This window comes from Centruroides vittatus, unplaced genomic scaffold (genome assembly GCF_030686945.1).
Source record: "Centruroides vittatus isolate TY-2023 unplaced genomic scaffold, ASM3068694v2 contig_990, whole genome shotgun sequence".
NCBI lineage: Eukaryota > Metazoa > Arthropoda > Arachnida > Scorpiones > Buthidae > Centruroides > Centruroides vittatus.
Genome location: NW_027122659.1, coordinates 841,066 through 859,576, shown reverse-complemented (window position 1 = coordinate 859,576; position 18,511 = coordinate 841,066). Strand labels below are relative to the sequence as shown.

The 18,511-nt window shown below is 33.9% G+C and overlaps 2 protein-coding genes and 1 long non-coding RNA gene across 3 annotated transcripts in view; all 3 read right to left on the bottom strand.

The window, feature by feature from the left end:
• Positions 1-4,006: 4,006 nt before the first annotated feature.
• Positions 4,007-5,234, bottom strand: LOC136986075 (uncharacterized). Its single transcript, XM_067283532.1, has 3 exons — positions 5,194-5,234; positions 4,659-5,075; positions 4,007-4,163 (listed from the first exon to the last, which is right to left on the bottom strand). Exons 2-3 carry the CDS (start codon positions 5,016-5,018, stop codon positions 4,026-4,028), a joined length of 498 nt encoding a protein of 165 aa, XP_067139633.1. The 5' UTR covers positions 5,019-5,075; positions 5,194-5,234; the 3' UTR covers positions 4,007-4,025.
• Positions 5,235-10,607: 5,373 nt separating this feature from the next.
• Positions 10,608-18,511, bottom strand: part of LOC136986094 (ubiquitin-conjugating enzyme E2 H) — a 55,635-nt gene continuing 47,731 nt past the window's right edge. The window contains exon 7 of the mRNA XM_067283560.1: positions 10,608-12,153. Within this exon, the coding sequence (XP_067139661.1) occupies positions 12,035-12,153 (119 nt within the window). The 3' untranslated portion in view covers positions 10,608-12,034. The remainder of the gene's footprint in view (positions 12,154-18,511) is intronic.
• Positions 17,028-17,987, bottom strand: LOC136986064 (uncharacterized). Its single transcript, XR_010882420.1, has 2 exons — positions 17,903-17,987; positions 17,028-17,510 (listed from the first exon to the last, which is right to left on the bottom strand). It is a non-coding gene; the product is annotated as an uncharacterized lncRNA (long non-coding RNA).

Below are 18,511 nucleotides of genomic sequence, written 5' to 3'. Positions count from 1 at the left end.
AAAACAGAAAGCATTATTTTAACTTAAAAATCATAAAGTAATCCGGTTTCTAATGAACATTATTATAATAAAATAATCCTTTCTGAAATATTTCAAACCGATTAATGTTTTTACGTAACGCGTGACGTAAAAATATGACGGCATCATAATACCTCACGCGTTCTAAACAATACATTCTAACAATACGTAACGAATTGTTAGAATGCATTGTTGGCTTTTTCTATTGTAGGTGGCTATTGTTAAGGGTAAATTTGTTCGAAAGTTCCGCGTTACTTTGAGATTTGAGAAAAAAATTGTGATTAAGTAAACTTCAGTAACGTACGGGAGGCAGAAAGGGTTCTCTGTGTCGCCTTTCTCTCAGGCTCGCTCGAGTAAAGAGATGAAATTTCCCGTCGGCCTTTTTATTCGAGTTACTCTTTACTCTTTACTCAAACTAACTCTTTGTGTTCTGCATCCTTAAGGATCGCTCGGATGAAGACGAAGACAGCACCTATTCTAATAAAGCCCGCGTAAGGCGAAGAGGCCCGCGTAGGGCGAAGAGACCCGCGTAGGGCGAACAGGCCTTCCTAGGGCGAAGAACGAAGATACAAGAACGGGTCGAAGGCAAAAGACGGTGAGGCTTTCTGTGTCCCGGTTTATTAAATCGCGCGCAGGGCGAGTATTTTTGTTTTATTGTTTTTGGTTAATGAGGTTCGGTATGAGATTGAACTAAATTTTGTGACCCTAACGTGCATTTTATTACGACCAGGTGTATTTATAAATTTCCGTCTTTCTTTATAACTAGTTGTTGTAATATTGCATTTCTTAGTTTAGATGGTAATAATATGGTGAGTTTCGAATAGCTGAATTCAGAGGTAATTATGAATATTTTCATCGTGCGAGTTAGGAAGAACTCGGCTCGACAAGTGATGTTGATCACTTGTGAAGTTGGATTCTTTCCAACTCTTGGTGGAACTCTGAAGCAGCCACCTCCACGTGGTGAGTTCTGGGTTGTCGTTCGTCTGGTAATGACGAACGGCAGGCGAAGAGCTGCTTGTTCTATTTTATCCATTCGGCGCCATTTTATCCATTCAGCTTTATGCCGATTGACGTTGAAAACCCAGTGTATTGGTGTTTTGTTGAAAAAGTCGAGTACAAAATCAAATTTAAATTTATTATAAACTGCTGATAAGTAATTTACAATTGCCCTTTTTGTGATTTATTAATTGTAAAATTGAAATATTTTGTTAAATATTTTAATTTTATTATATTAACTCCGGGTTTCTTGTCGGGGTCGGTAGGGGTCGATGAAAGTTTGCGGGAATGGCTAAAACTTTGCAAATATTTAAAATTTTACACAATTTTCCTGCTCTTAAATAAATGTTTTTTAAAAATTATATAAGAGGTTTTATTATATATAATATTGTATAATATATAAAGTACATAACATTGAATGGGTGGACAGAAAAAATACTTTTTAAAAGGGGACAATATACGAAAAAGATCAGGAACCCTTACCCTTGCATTTATGTTTTTATTCCCCGCGCACAATGCCACCACCGAAAGAGTATTTATCTCAATGGACGGATGAACGAAACAGAATGGCAATTGAAACAGGAAAAAGTCTGGTTATGGTGAAATTCAACTTCAACAATCGTAATTGTTTAGAATTTTACGATGAAATCTGAAGAAACAAATAACTGCTTAACAGACTCCGAACACCAGAAAAATATGATTTCATACAGCAACCTTAATTAAAATGTGAACAAATAAGTTTCTGTTTCAAAAATACTTTTGAAAAGATGTTGGTATTCGTAAAGGTTCAATAAAAAGCGCTTTTTTTTACAAAATTGTCCTCCTATGCGTGCTCCTTTTTGACTTTTTCCTACAGGAATTGTCTTCCTTTCGCATCAGGTTATTTGGTAACCCTAACGTACAGTACAGTACATTATAATTTTTCGTAGTCGTGAGATCTTGTGAGCAGCTTTTCCACATTAGCACTAATCGTTCGGTTAACCTAACATTATTTTTCGAAATTTTTTCTTTTGGAAGTAAATTTCTAGATTAATATACGTTTTTAAATTGTTATTATAATAAATATTTATTATATTTATTTTAAAGCTAATTTATTTGATGATATTAAATATTTTACAATTAATTTGTGTTTTATTTTTTTAATTATCGCTTGATAAAAATTTGATATTTGCTTTTCGTTGTAAATATTTGTATTTTTAAAAATATTGATCTGTTATTAATCTCCCTAAATTCTGATTATTAATAAAAGATCTAAAACAGATAGAAATTCTAAAAGGTCTCAAACGAGAATCTAACTCGGATTCTTTCTTTTAACTTTTTCCGCCCTGTGGCACTAAGAGAGCCGCTTTAAGCAAAGCCCATTATGGGTTCGGCCAGGCCCACAATGGGGCGGCCGGGTGATGAGGGATGGGACCCAACGTATCCAGACGGACCATCCCCGAAAAATTCCTGGGGATTATTCGACCCGTCCGGATTTGATCCCGGGCCCCCCAGAGAGGTAGGCTGCCACCTTGACTGCTCAGCCGTCCGGCCGTCAACTCGGACTCTCTTGGCAAGAACGCGACAATTTTCAGGCGACATGTCTCATAAATAATAATCATAGATAAATCATTAAAACTATAAATAAATCAGATTTACAACAGATATTTGTGGGTATAATAATAATGTTATAGAATTCTTTATCTCCTGTGGGCACTAAAGAGGGCCTTTTTATTCTATGCCAATCATAGATTCAACCAGGAGCACAATGTGGCGCTTGGGTGGTAAGAGACGTGGCCTGACATATCCGAGACAAAAGACCACCCCCGATAATTCCTGGGATTTATCGACTGCCTGAATTCGATCCCGGATCGTCCAGAGTAGTAGGCTGGTAACTTTGCTGCCTCAAACATCCCGCCGTTCCTGATGCGTCGGCCTCCGTTCCTCACCCTTATTATGGGTCGAACCAGTGGCGTAGCGTGGGTGTCAGCCGCCCGGGGAAAGGAAAATTTTGTCGCCCCCTTATTTAGGTGTTATTATTTATTGTGAAATTTTGCCGCCCCCTTAAAGTGCCGCCCCTGCCGCCCCCACTACGCTACGCTACTGGGTCGAACCCATAATAAGTTTGATTAAAGGTCCTCTTAGTGTTCATAGGACGGAAAGAGTAAAAATTAAAAGTGTAAGTTCGCCGAAATGAGGGTGGGGTTTATTCCCAACCGTCGGGATGGCTAAGGGCTATACGTATGTGGGTGGCGGCTTTGAGAAGGCAGAAAAAACAAGCATTTCACATAGAAACCGTTTATTTTTGTCGAAAATGCTTACATTAATTTAGCAATGGTCCTTAATTAAGTTCAGATCTTTAGGTTGTCTTCGGGAGTCTTGTTTTCGGTTTCGGTCTGGTCCTATGCTGGAGGGGCCCCGTAGCAACGTCGAGTTAAAAGTTCAAAATCTGAAGAGACAGCGCACAAAAGATGAACGGAAACACCAGTAACGGAGGTAAACGAACACCACAGGTAGTCTAGTAGAAGCATGGGTGTAGCCAAGAAGGAGCATGGATGGGACCGCCCCCAGTTAACCTGGTGCCCCTCCCCAGAAAATTAGAGCCGAAAAAGTGTTGAGCCGATTTGCAAAAAGAAATAGAAAGCTGAAGCTAATTTAATTGGGTGTAGTGTACCCACTGAAAGTCTAGATCTAGATTAAGAGCATTTTTGTAAAAATTTTAAAATATTTTTCTATTTATACTGTCCAGGTCGAAAAGTTAAATATTGTACTTATATGTATGATATATTGTATTTGTTATGATATGATACATGTATTGTATATATTGCACTTCAGATGTGTTTGAGAGGCTTTATTTAAATTAATAAATCTAATTTTCTTTATTTTGATCTTTAAAGTCACACCTTGTCCTATATGAGAGATCGTCTTATATGCGAATAAATACCGTAATTCTTTTATTAAAAATAATTTTTTCTACAATCAATAATCAATTTACAGTTTTTAATTTACAGAATAAATTAAACTTAGATTATTTACACCACATTGCAACACCTTTTTCTCTTCTTCTTGGGCTTGCAGTATCTTTTACCTTCTGATAACGATTTGATATTTGGTATTATTGTCGATTCGCTCTGTGATAATTTATCTTCCGTGTTCACCGACAGTTTATCCTGTAATAAATCTTCTTTAGGTGAAGATTCATCTTCGGTTTTCTGGGAATAAAGATCTTTTCCATTTAATCTAGAAAAAGCATTCCTTTTCACATACCAATTTTCTATAATCATTGTAGCTAAACATGTCTTTAATTGCTCTATAACATATTTTCGTTTCCATTCATTGTCCTTACACCAAGCCTGCAGTATTTTGGGAGCCCGATTTCTTTTTAGAAACGCTAAGAATGCACCCTTTATCAGTATTTTCCTCTTTCTTTCAGGTATACCGTTTTTGTTATCTCTGTACCATTCGCTTATTGTTATAATAGCAAGATATTGAATTAGTTGTCGAATAACATAATTTCTTTTTTCCGAATGCCCACACCAATATTGAAGAATTTCTGAATTTTTATTTCTATCTAAATAAGATAAGATTGCTTGTTCCAGACTTACTTTCTTGCATAGTTTCTCCTTAAATATTTCTCTTGGATAAAGCGAATCGTCATATTTTACCTTTTGAATATTAGCATCCTCGTCTTTTTGCAATTCTTCTTCGAAATTATCGGCTCTTAATTCCTTACCAATGTCTTCGTCTCTGGAAGTTAATTCGTCGCATTCGCAATTCTGATTGTAACGATTAATAATTGAATACTCGAGAACTCGATTATCTTCAAACAAGCTATTGACCGAAGCTATTATTTGACTTTGTAAATAATGAAAGATGAATTTTCGTTTCCAATTGACGCTGTACCACTTCTGTAATATTTCAGATGCATTGTATCTTCGAAGATATGACAAAATAGAATGGCGTTTACTCTGTTCAAAATACCATTTTTTTATGTTTTCGATGGCCATTTGTCTTTCCATATTCATAAATTCTTTTCTCAATTCATTTTCCACATTTTCAAATAATAAATTTATTCAAATTACCTATTATTTAATAAATACAACTTCTGCAATGATTGTAATGTAACAATTACTTCACAAAAAATATTATAATTAGTATATTTTTAAAGAGTTAATAATTTAAATACATTAAAAATTCTACCGTTTATCGATTCCAGTTTTCGAGAATTGGTTTCAAAAAAAAAAAAAAAATAATAATAATAATAATTTAAAAATCGAATATTTTTAAAATAAACCAAATTAAAGAATATTCGAAACTTTTCTTGAAATTTTTATTTAAGCTTTATAAAATCAACTTTTTAAATGTTAAAGTAGCCTTGATCAATTTATTTTGTAAAAAATCCAGCAACGAGTTGCTTAATTTTCCCGGCAACATTTAGCGAGCCATCTGTTATAAATAAAAAAGTTTTTAAAATAGAGGTTGTGGCCGACGTTTACAGCCCAAAACGTGAACGTCGAGCGCCGCCATCTGGCAATTCTAGAAGGTTGATAATGGCGTTCGCTACATCTAGCATGGCGAGTAAAAGTTCGGCCTAAACTTCTTAATGTTTTGTGTTTGGGGATAAAATTATGACGTATTTTTTAAAATAATGATTATTTAATCATTATTGGGCCGAAAACGATTAAATTGGGCCGAACACATTAGTTTTAGGTAATAAATTGTTTGTTCTCAGCGATAAGGTGTATTGTATGTTTCTACTGTATTCATTAAGAAGCTGAGTCTGAGCAGAAGATTGATTATTTAATCATTTATGAATAATATGGTAAAAAAACAGACGATTTTAATCCCGAAATTATTTAATTATTCAATTCTTTTGCAAGTGATGTGAAGTGAGGCGGGATGGCCGAGCGGTCAAGGTGGCAGCCTACCGCTCTGGGGGACCCGGGATCGAATCCGAACGGGTCGAATAATCCCCAGGAATTTTTCGGGGGGTGGTCCGTTCGGATATGTCGGTCCCCGTCCCTCACCACCCGGCCGCCCCATTGTGGGCCTGGCCGAACCCATAATGGGCCTTCTAAAAAAGGCCCTCTTAGTGCCCACAGGGCGGAAAGAGTTACAAAAAAAAGTGATGTGAAGTGCCTATAGAATTTACATATATTTCTGTTCGTAATAGCTTATCATAATTCTGTAGGAGTAGGTTTCCTTTTTCACAGCATCAATAGCGTAATACATTTGCAAATTTTCTAAAAATAATTTTCCGAGCTGCTTTCGGATTTACATAAGCCACTACTTCCCTCAACAAAAGTATGAGGTAGTCCTATCGTCCGATCGTAAGATAGGAGACACGACGCTAATTAAAAATAATTATTTAGTGTTATTAAACATCCTATAAATACTTTATTTAAAATAGTTTAATTTGTTTATTTACCTTCGCTGGTAACATTCGTCGTTGTTAAACGTATTCCGCCATTTTTCAACAATATCCCATGAGTCAGTGCGCGACGTGAACGTGTGGCGCAACGTGTTTACTTGGAGTTCAAACACCAAACGTGTACTTCCGCTTGCCGTACAAGTTTAAAGTTTGAACTTCGGCCGCAACCTCTCTAATATAACTATTATAAAATGGCAAAATTATTAATTTTGAGGGTAGAGATGGCGTTTTATAAAAAAAAAAAAAATTGTAAGTGCTAATAAAGAGTAAAATCATTAAGTCAGACTACTGAAGATACACACGACCTCCTTTATCTCTTCACCCTCGCGACCTTTAATCACCAAAATTTAACAGAGTCAATCTCCCTAATAAACAAGCCTCCTTGCAAAATTTCAGAAATTTTCCACAAAAGCACGAGTTATGCGCCACACAAGGTGAACAAAATCGTACCCCCACCACAAACACTCATACATACAGATATTACCTCCAAATTGTTTTGCATTTCTCAACGTTTCGAGCTCCCCGAGTCTACAAGTCTATCATCTCCCACCCAAAGTCCGCTAGCGACTCCAAAGTCAGGATACAAAAACACACACACACACACACAAAAATAATAATAATAAAAATCCACACGTAATGACTATTTTAAAAGCAAAAAAGCCAATAATTATTTATATGTATCCCTCTTTCAAAACTTTTAAGGAGACTTTCTAGAAGTTGTACAACTGTCTTAATTGTTCAAATATATTGCCTTTCTTCCGGACAGCGCCTTAAATTCTTAAACGATCTATTGTATTCTGTAGTAATAGTACAGTAAAACCTGTGTAAACAGGAATCCCACTGTACTGATTATTATTATTTTTTTTTCATTTTGGCATATTTCAATATATATGTTACCGGCAAAACCCGATTTTACGCCAAACTAGTTTTGCCTAGGCCAAACTAGTTTCGAATTATTATTCAAATATATTAATGGCTAAATATATTAATGTTTAATTTAAGTTCATCATAAAACACAAATAAGTTCACTTTTAATTTTAGTTTGATTTTAAAAGTTGTTATTATTTCGTTTGAATTTTTGAAAATATTTTCGAAAGTTAATTACAGTAGAGACTCGTTAATCGGAACCCCGGTTATCGGAATCGCCGGTAATCGGAACGATTTTCAGTCGGACTGTCGTGCTGAATCGAACGTTTTTGATACTAGATTTACTTCTAAAATATAATTTTCATGCTTTTATATTCTTCAATATATTTATTTTGTTTGTACAAAATGCAGAAATAATTTTTAACGATACGATAGCCTCGATTATTATTATAAAAATTTTCGTTAGGCTTAAAATCGACGAAAATTCAACACGAAGCGACACGCAACGGAGAAAAATTTGAACATCGGACAGGTTAATATATTTATTCGTACATAATCGGTAATCGGAAGAAATCACTAATCTGAACAACCCGAGTCCCCAATTGATTCCGATTTTCGGTTCTCTACTGTACCTTTAAAAGTGCATGGCTTAATAAAAAAAAAAAAAAAAAAAATATACAGACTGATAAGTACTGATTAGCTTATTTTTATTTTATAGTTTTGTACAAGTGTGTGTCACTTCTAATCAATACCGTTTTTGGTTAATATTACCCTAGGTATCGAAGATGGCGGCTCGTCTCCGATTCCAGCGATCAGAAGACAGGGAACAGTGGGGACGCACATTCTAACCTAACCTATTCTAATAATTTGGTTGCTAATAATTATGGCAATTTATTAGAATAGGTTAGTTTAGAACGTGCGTCCCCACTGTTCCGTCTTCTCATTCCTGGAATCAGAGACGAGCCGCCACCTTCGATATCTAAGGTAATATTAACCCCGTTTTTTATAATTAAGTAGACTATGTTTAAATAAATATTGTTCATCTAATTGATTGCCTTTTAATTTTATTTTAACTATTAATATACTTTAATAATTCTAAACTAGTTTGGCCTGACACGTTTACGCCAAACTAGTTTGACCTAGGCAAAACTAGTTTGGCGTAAAATCGGGTTTTGCCGGTAACATATGTATATTTATTTGTACATTTATCTCGCATAGTTTAATTTAATGTCTCACATTTTATAGTAAAATCAATTATTACACACGCAAGAAAAACTTAGTAGGTTTAATCCAAAGTGATTGAAACCGAAGATGGGAATGTTCGAATGCGAAATTCTACCCTAAAAAGTCCTCTAACGTGTTTCCGACTTGTGCTAAGTATTTGAATACTGAAAATACCCGAATACAATCCTCCAACTCATTTATCTGAATGATCTTTCGGTTTGTTCCCTATGTTACCAATTTTAAGTCTACCTGTTACCTTTCATTGATTTAGTATTGTTATAGTACAAAAACAATTTTATGCAACGAGATATGAACTGTAGTAAATTTAAATCAAATTAAATGCATTCATGCTTTTAAAAATTTCTCTTTGAAATAATTCAGACTCGAATCCTATCCTGGCAATTAATAGTTAATATACTGTTTGATGCTGTGTCCAAATTTTTCGATTAGATATTTTCCGTACAAGTATTTTTTTATATTCCATACAGTAGGCCAGGGATGGGCAACCTTTTTCTATGTAAGGGCCGCATTTTAAAACTTGAACTGACGCGAGCCGCATACAAGAGAAAAGAGGGGGGAAAAATGCCGATAAATCACATTTATTTATTCATATGTAATTATAAATTAGCATGTGTGTACTTAATGTAGCTGCTGGAACTGATGTAAACGTAATATATCAGAAATATTTGGTTACATATTCGTCACTGCTAGTTTTAAATTAGTCTCGATGTGTGTGCTACCCGGTTTCTTGTTTTAATTTTTATTAAAATCATGGCGGAAAAACTATTCCCATACATAAGTTGTATAAAATAATGTTTGAATTTTTGCTGCATACTTCCTTAAGTTGGGAAATTGATATATTTATTCATATTTTATGCGACGCGGGCCGCCGGTTGCTCATCCCTGCAGTAGGCTTATCAATCATTTATAAGCGATATGGGTCGGATTAACGTGTGACGCAGGCCGTATTTTTTGATCCCACCTAATAACGATAACGCGCACACTTTTCCCGTGTTTCTGTAATTTAAAAATTGAAAATAAAATGGCTGTACCACAATTAAGGTTTTATAAAACACGATGGATGGCGATTTTTCAAAGGCTTCGATAATTAATGGAATGGATAATTAATACAATATATCAAATTATTAAAGCTAGACTAGAAACTATAAAAACGCCTTTAGTTAGGTGGCAATTATTGATTTGAAAGGACCACCATTTTTTGACGAATTCCCAGTAAACAATTCGTTTAATTAGCGTATACTGTATCATGATAGTTACAGTTGATTTCCCAATTCATAACACGATTTTTAATTTTAGTAATGATGTTCTCTATGTTAATACGTTACGCGAATCGATATTTTCACACTCCATTACATTTGTATTTGCATTGATTTTTGATTTATACGTTTATATGTAAATTTTGTTTGATGTTAAAACATGGCATCTTCAGGCTATTCCAGTAAATATATTTTTTATCCGGTGTTTACATAATTTAAAAAAAAATTAATTCTGAAAACGAGCTGACAAATTCGTGTCGATCGTGTTATTAACTTGATAAATGCGCTTCCTGTCTTAAGTAATTTCCAAAGCTAGACTATTAAAATCTCTGATGTTAATTTGGCATTAATAGATAAAATGCCTTCAATTAGTATTGAAGGGCAGCGGTGATCGAGTTCCAGTTAATACCAACAAATAGTTTAAGACTCAATTTTATAGAATACTAAAAAAATATATTAAATGGTTACTGTACATTCAAAAACTTATTTTTCATAATTCATAAAAATGTACATTATATCCCATTTGGAATTTATAGCATATATTTGGGAATATAATTTATTAATATTTTAGAATTAAGTTTCAAATTGATTATATACACAATTGTTGAATTTTCACATCATACATAGAAAGCAAAAGAAATTGTTAGTAATAAAAAATATATAAATGGCAAAATTTCACATTTTTCATTAGCAGTTTTTAAATAAATCCAAAATGGGATATTAGTTTATAAAGAAAAAAAAAGGTTATTTTTTTATTAAAAAAATTATTTTTCACATCAAATATTTTGATATGATCTATAAAAATCTAGGCAATAGCCATTTGTTATGTGTTTATTAGATCTTTATAGATACAGGCAAGAACAATAAGATGAATCATGGTTGAATTTGTTATCTGATTATGTCTGACCAAAAATATCAAAAATTTAATGGTAATGAATGTATGACTGACAATCATGAAATTCAAACATTCAAACTTATGTAATATAATGATAATTAGCCAAACTGAAAGTTCTTGTATTTCATACATAATAAGCATTTAAAATTCTCTGGTTATGCTAAAGACAAAAAATATGAAACTATATTAAATATGAGCATATATATATATTGAATGTGATATGGTTCTGGACAAAGAAGCATACACATACATACATTATGGCATTTTCTTTCAAATTTTGTAAGAGGAAATCTATTTACAAAGAATGATAATATATTCTAACAAATCAACAGTCCAGTGTATTCAAGCTTATAGAATTTTGTCGTTTAACAATTCACAGCACAAAGTTAAGCATTTGCTATTGTTACTGATTAATTGATAATAACAATTGAAATCTAATTTAAAAAATTCATTCATACCAACATAAACATTGATCTCACAATAACTCTGAATCAATCACTTAAATTTTTTACTAATATAACATCCAACACCAAAATCTACGTAATCCCAACCCTACAATTCAAACTATAACATACAAGTATGTCCGCAATACAATGTGGGACATCCAAGATAACCAACAAGGCTAAGAATTTCATTGTGAGTGTTTCTTTCTTTACATTTTAAACACAGACATTCACACATTTTCACACACACATGCATGCTAAAAGAAAATCTGCTGGCAATATTGCCTACACAATGAAATCTTGCAAAAAACACTAAAGTTTTTGTAACACTGACTGATTATGAAGAAACTATCCATGAACTACTATACAGAACATTAACAGATCTGTTTTTAGAAGTTACCATTAATACATCATTTAGATTTAACATCCACAGTAACAGAAGATGAAGATGGATGAGGCCATTTGATACACAAATTTATCTGAATGAAATATTTAATAAATAATATTCATAAAGTTAAATGCAAGCTATAATTCAGGAATGTTTCTGTGGAAATATTTTAATCTGTATCAATAACAGTAATATTTAAAATTGACATTTTCCAGAACTATTTCAAAAATTTTATTTTAAATAAGTATTAATTTTACAGACTATACTTGAAATCTAAAACAATACAACAGAATGAAGTAAGAGATCTAGTTTAAAATTTTGATAAAATGTATCAACAACAAAAAGATTTTGAAATCAATAGCTTCATGGTAACAAATGCCTCTAAACCATCTTCAACATGGTCATTTACACATGATGGTTTTTTTATGAACACATTTCCCCACCCACCCCTCCCCATAATTACCCTCCCTATATCCCACCCCCCTCCCTTCAATCCCAATTCCCCATTCTGTTATGTTATAGTTCCATATCTTGTGTTTCATCATCTGAAAAATCACTCATTGAACTCTCACTACTGGATTGTTCTTGCTCTTGTTCTCTAAGAGCTTCTTCGGTTGCATACTTCTTGACGTATTCTGAAAAAAGAAATCTGAAATTTAATGATAAATTTACGTAACATTTTGATATAAATTATTTTGTATGCAATATTCAGTACTTGCTCGTATATTCTCAAATTTAAAGAAAATTTTTACAAATTTTAAGTAGATTAAAGTAGAGGGAAAAAAACCACCTTTATTAATATGAATTATTTGTTCTAAATAAAGATTGTTCACTTAGCATGTAACATAATAAAATAAAATTTTATTTTGAAATTTTTATTCTCCATTCAAATTCCTGAAAATCTCAAAGTACTAAGTTAGATGATCTTATTCAAATTAAGTAACTTTATTAAATATTACTACATATAATAATTATTATTATTTTAGTAAATAGTTTTTCAAACTTATGTTAGGTCAAATCTAATATAAACTGCATGTCCACATCAAATTTTTAGATGTATTTTTTATCAGAATAAAATGCATCTGTTATACTATATAGCAACACTAGATATAGCTTTGATAAAAATAAGAATTATTAGGATTCAATTGCACAAATTCAATGAAAAAAAGCCTCATTTGAAAAGCCTCACTTATGCAATGTGTTTGATAAATTAAGACAGGTAGGGATTGGTTGATAATTAAGTTCCTTTTTATAAAAATTAGTTTGGTACAGAATATTATTCTAACATAACTATATATATTTATATAATTTATACACAAATATAGAACATTTTAAATGATGTGATTTTTACTAGTAGTAAAATTTATTTTAAAATCAAGCATATTCATTTTTCAACATAATCATAACTTACCACGTGACTATCCACCAACAATTGGTAGTAATTACTGAAAAAACTGTAAAATAATTAATGCAAATAATACTGCATACAAAAGTTCTAACAGGACGAAAATTAATCTTTGTATATATACTGTATATTTTTATATCTTATCTAAATCAAAACAAAAATGATTCATTCAGATGCTTATTATTATTGATGTTGAATACCTGAGAAATTGAGTCTCTTGATTACAATAGATTAAAAGTTCTGTACTAGCTATAGTTTTTTCCTCTGAATTTTTAGTAATGTTTTCAAAATTTAACGTTTTCCTTCACAAAATTAAAACTTTTGAGAATAATTGAGAAAAGCTAGTGAATCTTAAGATCAAAGGTGTAGAAATATGGTTTACAAGAATGGAACTATTAAAAGAAAGCTGTTTCAGTAAGCTAAATTCTCATTAGTTCACTAATACCTGATAAAGATTTTAAAAACAAAATGAGTCAAAATTACTCCCGAGTTTGACTAGTTATATTAATTTTATTTTGTATTTAGGGGTGTAAAGCTAGTTATCCAGGTTGCACCATGAGGAGGCGAACATCTATTCGTGAACTAAATGAACTAGCAACTTTTGGCATCCAAATAATTTCTAGAATCTCCTGGACAAGATAAATCTTTTCAATCTTTTCAACTAAACTTTTCAATTAAACTACATATGTCTCATCATTACAAAGGCCCTTATAAGGGCCTTAGTACCAAAGACCTTGGTCCTCAAATTAAGATATGTCAAATTAATATTGAAGGCATTAGCCAAGCAAAATGCCAATACTTACATAGAATTCTAAAGAATAATGAAATTGACATAATTCAAGAGACTCATACCGAGAATGAACACCAGCTTCAGACAAGAGGTGCGATTCCTGGTTTTGAACTAATTGGTTCAACCTACCACAAAACATGCAGCACAGCAACAAATGCCTGTAGCAACATTGAAGATGGCTTGTTTTGTAAAGCAACTACTGACAATAACATTCATGTGATCACTATACAGGTTGGCCAAATTACAATCAGCAATATCTATAAGCCTCCAGCTACAATTTGGCCACAACACATCATACCACAGTTACCTCATCCTGCTGTCTACTTGGGAGACTTCAACAGCCACCATGTGTACTAGAAATACCGTGACACCAACCAAAATGGTGACATAGTAATTAAATGGGCAGAAGAAAATAATCTTTACCTTCTGTTTGATGCTAAGGATCAATACATCTTTAGGTCCAGGACTTGGGATTGTGAATATAACCCTTATTTGTGCTGTGTGTCTTCAGATGAGAATAGACAACTGTTACCAGCTACACGCACAGTTTTAAATCAGTTCCTGCATAGTCAGCACTGCCCAATAATTATTGAAATTAGACTTAGTATTCCTATAATAAATAGTACAGTAGAGCATCGTTTATCCGAATCAATTGGGGACCGGGGTTGTTTGGATAACTGTTAACCTATCCAATATTAATTAATATGTTAACCTATCCAATGTTAAAATTTTTCTCCGTTGTGTGTCACTTTGTGTTGGATTTTCGTCGATTTTAAGCCTAACAAAAATTTTTAATAATAATAATCGAGGCTATTGTGTCATTAAAAATTATTTCTTTATTCTGTACAAACAAAATAAATATATTGAAAAATATAAAAACAAAAAAATTATACTTTAGAAATTAATCCAGTATCAAAAACGTTCGATTCAGCACGACACTGTCCAACTGGAAAGCTTTTGGATAACAGACGTTTCGGTTAACCAGCTTTCAGATAAACAACACTCTACTGTATACCATGCACAAGATGGAATTTTAATAAGTCTAATTAGACCTTGTTCTCAGAATATTTTGACAAATGTTTGGGGTGGATCCCATCTACATCCAATAACTTGGAAAGGTTAGTCGGAGCACTGTTTAGCGTAACCGAAAAATATATACCTAGAGGATACTGCAAGATTTATTCCCGGATGGAGTGAAAAAAAGTGAATTACTGTATAGGAAGTTCTTGGAATCTGGCAATCTTGAAATAGGGAATGAAGTACTTCACAGCTTAGATGACACCAGGTGCCTTAGATGGATGAACACTGTACAAAATTTGGATTTTACAAAGTCGAGTAGGAAGGCATAGTCCCTGCTTAGAAGAATGGGATGAGCAACCGTCAAACCAGGTAGAGAAATCTTGGTTACTCCAAATAGTATTGCAGAACATATACTAAATCCATCTAGAGCTCCTAGAGATTGTGAATTCACAATTAAGATTAAAAAAAGAACTATCAAAGCTAAATGTATAAATGATATGGCATATTCACTACCCTTTGTTATTGAAGAAATCTCTGCTGCTCTTAAACAAATAAAAGCTGGTAAAGCCCCTGGAAATGGTGGTGTCCATCCTGAATTCTTGCTACACAGCAGCAAGTACACTAAGCAATGGATGGCTCGTTTCTTTACTGACATCCTACAGAAAGGTAATATTCCTTTTGCAATGAAAAAAGCTAAAATCATAGCTATCTTGAAACCTGGAAAATCTAATGAGAGACTAGAGAGTTATCAACCTATCTCACTCTTGAGCATAATGTATAAGCTTTTAGAGACTGCTTTACAACATACCAAGTAATACAATTTTTCAGAACATTCCAGTAGAGCAGGCTGGTTTTTGACCGAATAGGAGCTGTACAGACCAGGTACTAGCCTTTACAAAAGTTGTAAAGGCTTGATACCAAAGACAATTAAAAACATCTGCGGTATATGTCAATCTTACTGCAGCATATGATACTGTCTGGCGGCATGGCCTAATCTATAAACTGCTCAGAGTGATACCCTGCTTAAAAATAGTTAAAATAGTTGACGAGATGTTAAATAACCAACCCTTTCAAGTTATCATGGAAAATTCGAGAAGTAGGATTAAGAAAAAACTAAATAATGGCCTGCCCCAGGGATCTGTCCTGGCACCACTGCTTTTTAGCCTTTACATAGCTGACTTACCCAAATTTCATTGCCTTTGAAGCATGCAGAGACGATTGGGTGATTGTCACGAGACAAAGACCTTGCAATAACTGAAGATCTTGACAGAGGATTTATCTACCTTAGGACAATATTTTTGCCAGTAGAGACTTTAATTGAGTAAGACAAAAACTGAAGCTACATGCTTTCACCTTAATAACAAACTGGCAAATGAAGAATTAAAGGTTAATTTTGAAAGTAATTTACTGAAATATAATAAGAACCCGAAATATCTGTGTGTCAATTTGGATAGAACTTTGTCGTTTAAAACACATCTGATGAATCTTGCTGCCAAGGTCAATAACAGAAACAACATTCTCCAAAGGTTATGTGGAACTATGTGGGGTTCTCTGCTGCCACCTTGCAGACTTCTGCTCTTGGCTTGGTTTTCTCTGCAGCAGAATACTGTGCACTGGTATGGATAAACAATGCTCACATTAAAAAACTGGATGCCCAACTAAATAATATCCTACGTATCATAACAGGCACTCTTAAATCTCTACTCTTATTGATTGGTTACCTATTTTGAGTCCTCCCCCGTCTACTCCGAAGGGATGACGCTCTGCTCAGGGAATATGGGAAAATATTGTGCAGTCCACAACTTCTGATTCATCAGGATATTGATTACCTCAGCATAAATAGACCTAAATCAAGACACCCTCCCCTCTCTTAAGAGCTAAGTCCTTGCATTCCAGCAATTTCAACCTTATTGAATCTTGAAAAAGGCTTTGGGCTGATGTCTCTCCGGTGGACAGTCGACAACTTTCTTGTATCACAAAGCGACCACCTGGTTTTGAATTATCCAGAAATCTTTGGTGTGTGTTAAATAGAATTTAGACAAAACAAGGGATATGTAGGGACAGTCTTTATGTGGGGAAAAGTTGCATCCCCACAGTATGATTGTGGTGCTGAAAGACAGACTATATGTCATATTTTGGAAGATTGTCCAATAAGATCTTATCTGAGATAACAGAGTGACTTCCTGATTGTGAATGAAAGTGCCCTAAACTATGTTTCTGACTTAGATTTACATTTATGATTTGTGTTCTTTTTTGCTTTCTGTTCTTTTTACTAACTAGATGTAATACACTAAATCAGGGATGCACAACCTTTTCTGAAGAAGGGCCAAATTAGGATTAAGTTTACTGACTGGGGGCCGGACCTCCAAGTGATTAATGCAATGGCTGAGATTGGATGCTGGTGGCAATCTTCTTGATGTCTGGCGTAATGGCAGATGTTGAAACAACCAGCAGATTTTCCAAATTCTCGTTGGTTAACCCGTTCTGTGTTTTGCACTTATTTAAATTCATAAGTGAAAATGCTTGTTTGCATACAAGATACTGCCAAACATGCTTGCACAAAATCAAGCATTGTCTTTCAGTTTTGGAAATGATGTATCTGGCAGTTCTTTGTAGAATGTGAGAAGATTAGAATTTTTAAACTGTGATTTCAAGTCATCACTGCACTGGATGTCTATCAACTCAACTTGGACATCTGGAGGAGCATCTTCCACTTTCACATCAAATGGAGTTAAAAAAGCTGCAGGTAGATCTTGTATTTCTAGAATTCACCAAACCTAACACTTCTCCCACACCGGGTTGTATAAACAAAAAAATTAAATACCTTCTAAAACCGATAACCGGTGCAAACTATTTTTCGAAATGGCGAACGTTTTCACTGCCCCTCCTGGGCTCTTCCTCAGGCCAATTCTGGATTTGATAATCGAACAGCATAAATAAATGGAACGTGTTCCGTAATTTAAACGATCGAGTATGTTGGGCAACCGCGTGCCGTTCCAAATATTTAAATTTCCTTTTATTCCGTTTTTATTTATGCTGTTCGATTATCAAATCCAGAATTGGCCTGAGGAAGAGCCCAGGAGGGGCAGTGAAAACGATCGCCATTTCGAAAAATAGTTCGCACCGGTTATCGGTTTTAGAAGGTATTTAATTTTTTTGTTCACCAAACCTCTCATTGAATGATGTAAGGAGGGTGTTAACTTGGTCAGAGTAATCCATCTTCATATGTGGGTATTTCTCTTTTATGGCCTTGCAATGTGGAAAGTGTATAAAGTCCTCTGATTGCATATGGGACTTGAAAAGTGCTAGTTTGGTCATAAATGCATTGATGTTACTTGCTAACTGAGAAACAAGTTGCATCTTTCCTTGCAATCTCAAATTAAGGTCATTTAGATAAGCAGTAATGTCAGCAAGGAAAGCTAAATCACATTGCCAATCTTTGTCCCTCCAAATTCCTTGTTTTCCTCAGTTCTTTGAGGAAAGTGATAACAGGCCCCAATAGCTCCACAAACCTCTTGAGGACTGTTGCAGTGCTCAGCCAACAAACTTCAGTATACATAGGCAAGTCAGCATAATCAGCATCTATTTCTTCAAGAAATGATATGAAGAGTCGATGGTTGGGTCTATGACGGCGAATTAAGTTCACAGAATTATAGTCATCTTTCAGCAGGCGTTCAAATTCCAGCTTCTTTGCACAAAGTTGCTGTTGGTGAATTATGCAATGATACTGGACTAACTCCTTTTGCCTGTCCCCAAGCTGGTTTTTCAGCAAGGTGAC